We start from the raw sequence: 6020 nt of genomic DNA, 5'->3' as shown, positions 1-6020 counted from the left end.
CTCAGGGAGGGGCACTGGCAAAGAGGACATGTATGTGGCCAACATCTCAATTTTAAACCATCTCTTCATGCTTCAAGTTGGGGTCTGCGGTTTCTAAATGTTTTAACTGTAGTGAGGAAGAGAGAGATACGTAGGCTATCTATTTTGGCTAGTGTAACCAACGTTTGGTTTCCTGCTTTCATTACTTGACTGAAACCAAATGCTTCCCCTTCCTGAAAAATGAAGCTATGGGTGTCTGTAGAACTCTCAACGCTTGCTTGGGCTTCCCCTGCATTTTCCTCAATACAGGTGATAGTCACTGACTCTGAGAATGTGTGAACAGTTTGAAGTGTTATATATATATATATGAAGATATCTCTACACCTGAGTAAGTTTTTAAAAAAAATATTTTTAGTGACTCTTTGGGAATTTCACATCATACACCCCATCATACTCATTTCCCAGTCCTTCCATATTCATTCCCCACCCTTGTGATTTCTGGCCCTCCCCAAATTAAAATTAAATTAAAAAGAAGAAAACAGAACAAAACACAAACAAATCCAATTTGTGTTACCTATATACTCACTGGAGTATGGGCAAACTCCCAGTGGACTGCCCTTAAATAGGACTGAGTCCTTCCCCTCCTGCACCCCAGCCAGAAGCCATCAATTGTGGAGAGCTACCTTCAGCATCCTCATCACACTTTTAAAGAGGTCTCTTTGATGGCTTCCTGTTTAGACTGTTACCTTTTGGGGCTGGGGTGGGGTGGGTGTAGGGGCTGTCACGGAAGCTTTCCATGTCCCACTTTCTCAACTGTGCATCTGCAGTCATTGATATCACTGCAAAAGTAGCCTCCTTGCTCTTCCCGGTCAGTGGGAGCACAGCACAGACCACGAACAGAGCCCTCGGCTGCAGTAGGACCACAGACCCAGGCAAGGCCCTTGGAGACAGCCCTGATCCTGGACATCAACTTAGCCTCAGATGGCAGTGTAGGGCCACTCACATTAACAGCTTCAGGGGCAGCCCAGACTCTGGACATCCAGATGGCCTTTCGTGGCAAAGCAGGCCACAGACATCAACACAGACTCTGACTACAGCAGGACCCTGGACCCAGAAATCGCCCTTGGGGGCGTCATGGATCAGGAAATGCCTCCAATTCTGCCCTCTCTCTCCACAGTGCATGAACAGCTCACTCTGCTTCTCTCTCTCTCCCATCCATCCACCACATACCTGCTCACTGTAGTGGTGATGTGAGGTGGGGCAGCTTGCTTGAGTAGGCTTTTTAAGTGTTAGTTCGCATAGTAGGACAACCTTTGGAACTAGAATAATTTTAAGAAATTGAAATAAAAAAAAGCAGGACTTTCTGCTTGGAATTCATTGTGACGTGACGTTGTACTTAACATAATAATTCTATATTCAACACTGTCATTAGTATCTAAGCCATATATGAGTAGATTTTGCACCAAGAAAAGTTTATGCCTTTATTTATTATTATTATTATTATTGTTATTTATACAAAGGTAAAGAAAAGTGAAAATGTGGTAATTAACCTTGTGATAAGGTTACTTAAGTTGCTCAGGGGTCTGTATATATATTTACCCAGTGCTCAAGCTGCCCCAGAATGCCTCAGCCTAAGCTAAATTGTACATTTGTGATGAAATGATTCGCCTACAGACTGTTCTAATGCTAAGTAATAGAGCAGAACACGGTTAAATGGTCTTAGCAGACAGAAAGTGGAGCCCAGCTGTGCTCCACAGAGCAATGTGCCTGATGGCAACCAAGGACTGGGTGGTAAAGGACTCCCGGCAGCAGGCCGGAGTCTAGGGAGCTGGATTGGACTCTCTGGACTAGGTTGAGAGGGGAAACGGCAGTAAAAACCTCTTTTGCTGAAACATTTTACCAAGCAACAGATTCCAACTATGAACTTTGAGTAAAATCCCTTTCATTGACTGAATGAGGGAAATGCTCTTGCCCCTGCAGGAGGCCAAGGTCAAATCCAGCTGACATCACACTTGGCAGAATCTGTCGGTGGGCTACAGAGCTTCACACTTGAGCTTGGGAAATACCTGGTGCTACCCTCTTCTTTGGATCTTGCTTTTCTTGATGGTTAACAACTTTGGGATCTGTTAGGATGGGACCTTGTACCTGTCTTGAGAGCTCTAACTTTCTGTCTTCTTTCACAGAGAAAAGGCCTTAACCTGTGCAGTGATCTGAGTGAGACTGTGTGGGGGGGGCACCCCCCAACCCCCCACCCCCCGTAGGCTCACACATTTGCACGCTCAGTTAGTCTTCAGTTGAAGAGCTGTCAGGGAAGGATTAGGAGGTGTGTCCTTGTCAGAGGAGGTGTGGCCTTGTGGGAGGAGGTGTGTCCCTGGGGGTGGACTTTCAGGAAGATATTTGTATCTGAAGGGTGAACCAATGGTGGCATCTGAAATTTACATGTTATCCAGACCTGGAATCTTGACTCTGGTATATAAATAAGCTCAGTGCTAGATTAGATCTTGCCTCTGAATTCATAACCCTCTTTTGTATCAGCCTCACTAGATCTCTAAGAGGTTGAACATTTGCTGTGCCAGCCTTGGGGTGGTTCTCCTTTCTTTGCTTGCTTCTTTCCTCCCCTCCCTTCCTCTTTCCCTCTTTCTAGTCTTCTTTGCCTCTCCTCCACAAGGTCTTACTATGTATCCCAGGCTGGACTTGACCCTGACATCTCAGTCTCCTGAGACCGAGGATGACAAGTCCACACCACTGTGACTGGTTCAGTTCAGTTCTTTTTTTTTTTTTTTTTTGTGGGTTGGGGGCAGGTTTATTGGGGTGGGGGAACTGGGAACATCACCTGTCGATCATACATCCTCCGCAGGATCTTCATACTTTCTGAGTAACGAAGCTGGTTCCAATGAGATGCCTCCTTCCATCTCTGGCGGATGCGTTTCCAGCGTTGCATGTTGCGATAGATGAGTGTGGAAGGAGAGGGTTCAGGCTCGGAGGGTTCATCGTCAGGGGTACCCTGGGTCTCAGGCTGCAGTGGGGATGGAATTCGGGATCTGCAGGCATCTCCAAGTGGTCCAGGGGCTGTGGGTGGAGGCAGCTTGTACACATCACGACTTTTGCTGTTGATGACCTCTGAACCCTCCTCATCCTCAGGCAGAGGGGGCAGTGGTGAGCTGGGTGACCGCTCACACTCTCGCACTGAGGGACTGTTGCGCATCCAGGCACGGCAGATGGCGTACAATGGTGTGCTCTCACTGAACTGGGCCAAATCCACACTCCGGTCAAACAGCTTGATCACGTATGTGTTGGATCTCTGAGGACCCCCCTCAGCCAGCCCATCGTCCATCTCCCTCCTCTTCTCCCTCCGCTGGCGGGGGAAGCGGGCAGATGGCCTTTTGCCAGTGGCAGCGATGGAGCGATCCTGGTTGTGTGTATCCGAGGGTGTTTTCCCAGCGTCTTCATCCAGACGTTCCCCGTCCACGTGACTCTTCTCCAGTAGACACTGAAGAACGGCATCCAGCTGGTTCCGGGCTTTGGCCATCTCCAGCTCTGATTTCTCCACTTTTACCTTTACCGGGAACATGGCTTGGGTCCAGGTCTAATTCTCTGGATCAGAAAAACTTAGAGGAGGCAAGATTCACAAGCCAAGGCGGGAAGTGGGCAGGAAAAGGTCAAAGGTAAGTCTGGGTACCACTGGTCCTGGGGCCCGAGCATCTTCCAGTCGCGATTGCCTTGGTCGCCACTTCCCTTCTGTAGGCGGGCCCCTTCCAGTTCAGTTCTTTCTGTAGGTATATAGCTGATTTCAACCATGCTTGTCATGTAGTGTTTTATCGAACTTCGTGTGTCGACCATTCTTGTGATGCTTACTTCCTGTGATTTGATGCCAAACCCACCATTGTTTGAAGGAGCCCTTTGGCTGTCTAATTCAGTTGAGTATGGAGGGGCTTCTGGAAGATCAATAAATCAGTATAATAGCTTTCTATCTTGGGAAAATCTCACGCTTGCTTAATAATAATGTGCAGAGGCCATCATGTTGGGTCTCAAACTGAAATTCTATAGGTCTATGCTTTCAACATAAGAAGCTAAATTAAGCTAACTCTGTGGGCTTGTCAGCCCATGATTCTACATGACTGAATCTTCTGTTCTGTTTCCCCAAGGAGAAGAAATGCTGGTAGGAGTCTGCAGTGAACACCAAATGATTAACTCAAGTTTCATGTTTTACAGCATTCTTTTTCTTGTCTTTTCTTTTGAAAATTTTATTGTGAATTTTCATTGTACTTGGTACTGTACTACATAAGGACACTTATACATATATTACATGCAAGCATATCTTTCTCACATCCTCATCTTCTCTTTTCTCATACCCCTTTATCCCCATTAGACTCTTTTGGTTCCTTAGACAGATTCACTTCTGTTTTCATATCACATGTACACATCTTACTTTATGTGTTGATTAGACATCTAGGAACCACACTGCAATATTTCCTTTGAGAGCACACAAGCAATTTTTGCTTTTCTGAGACTGGCTTAATTCACTTAGTGTGGTTGCTACTGGTTGCACATATTTCCTTCAAGTGACATAAGTTCACTCTTAAACAAGTGAAAAACACTCTACTGTGTACTACACTTCCTTTATCCATTCCTCAGTTGTTAGACACATTGACTGGTTACAAAATTTCAATGCAGCAATGTGATATGTTGACTTGAAGACTTTGGGGTAAATACCAAAGGCTTATCCAGCATAATCACATCATAGATCTATTTTTAGTTATATGAGAAAACTGCATACTGATTTCCAAAGTGGTTTGACCAGTTTTCATTCTCTCATTCTCTCAGCACTGACCTTTATCTACTCACCTGTATCCACACCCTTTGTTGTTATTTATTTTCTCAATGACTGCCATTCAGACTAGGGTGAGGTGGAATCTCAAGGAAGTTTTGATTTGCATTTCTCTGATTGGGCTTTTTCTATATATGGTACCTAGGAAGTGGCCATTAAAAACCCATACTCTTTCTATACTTTCAGTAGACTAATGTATGGACATCAAGAAGAGTGTATTTACATGATACATGATACATATGAATATATATAGATTAATAATGCATACATAGTAATAATATAGGCATATTGCAAAAAACATATTGGACTTTATTCTTGTGCTAACAGGTAAACATGGTAGTTCATAGGCTCCAGGTCAAATTCATGTAAAGAGGGTAGCTGGTGTGTGCTTTAGCTCATTATGTTACCCATCTTTACAGAAATTTTATAAATGCTTAATAAATCCAAGGTCATAAAAATAGGCTGACTGCTGTTGGAATAATTCTCTTTGGCTGACTCAGGTCCATTCTCATCTGTCAGAAGTTACATAGAGTGTCATAGTCGAGTGGCTGTATTAGCTACTTCGCCATCACTGTGACCAAATACTTTACATACAAATGCAACTTCAGGGAGAGACAATTCATGTTGGCTGACAGTTCAAGCTATCGTCTTTCAGGACAGAGAAGGCTTGGCAGGGGGGAGCTATATCAATGATGACAGAAACATGGAGCAACTGCTCTTTTCACCTGTCACCCACCAAAAGACAGAGAACTCAGGTGGTGAGGAGGGTGGAATCTAACTCTCACGACCCAACCCCCCATGATCCACTTCCTCCAATGAGGCCCCCCTTCCTAAAAACTCCACAAGCTCCCCCAGATGGCACCATTAACTAGTGTTCAGATATGAGATCCTTTTACACAAAAACCTCAGCCCCGACTTTTGCTCTCAGTGGGCCCTGATGGGGCAGAAGCTCTTTTGCTGGTTGACTTTCCTATTTCAGAGACCTACACTTCTAGATCTACAGGCTGGGGAGTCTGGGTTTGGAAAATGACTAAAATAGGAGCTTGGCCGGAGAGAGGTTTATATCTGATTACAGTCGAACGGTTTGATAACTGTAGAGAACACTAGAAAATACAAAGATACACATTGATATTTGATATGTTCTCCAGTATGCAGACCCCTCACATACCCAGTGTAGTGGGTAGCCATTCCAGCTTTGGTCTGGAAGTTCCAA

At 44.9% G+C, this 6020-nt stretch overlaps 1 protein-coding gene across 1 annotated transcript; it reads right to left on the bottom strand.

Annotated features, from left to right (window-relative positions):
* Positions 1-2781: 2781 nt before the first annotated feature.
* LOC128105743 (protein lin-37 homolog) lies at positions 2782-3697 on the bottom strand. The gene has a single exon (XM_052731045.1). It carries the CDS (start codon positions 3548-3550, stop codon positions 2783-2785), a length of 768 nt encoding a protein of 255 aa, XP_052587005.1. The 5' UTR covers positions 3551-3697; the 3' UTR covers position 2782.
* Between the last annotated feature and the right edge of the window lie 2323 nt (positions 3698-6020).

This window comes from Peromyscus californicus, unplaced genomic scaffold, assembly GCF_007827085.1.
Source record: "Peromyscus californicus insignis strain IS unplaced genomic scaffold, ASM782708v3 Scaffold_9__1_contigs__length_137607984, whole genome shotgun sequence".
In the NCBI taxonomy this organism is placed as follows: domain Eukaryota; kingdom Metazoa; phylum Chordata; class Mammalia; order Rodentia; family Cricetidae; genus Peromyscus; species Peromyscus californicus.
The sequence above is the reverse complement of the archived record's forward strand: the minus strand, read 5'-3'. Positions and strand labels throughout refer to the sequence as shown.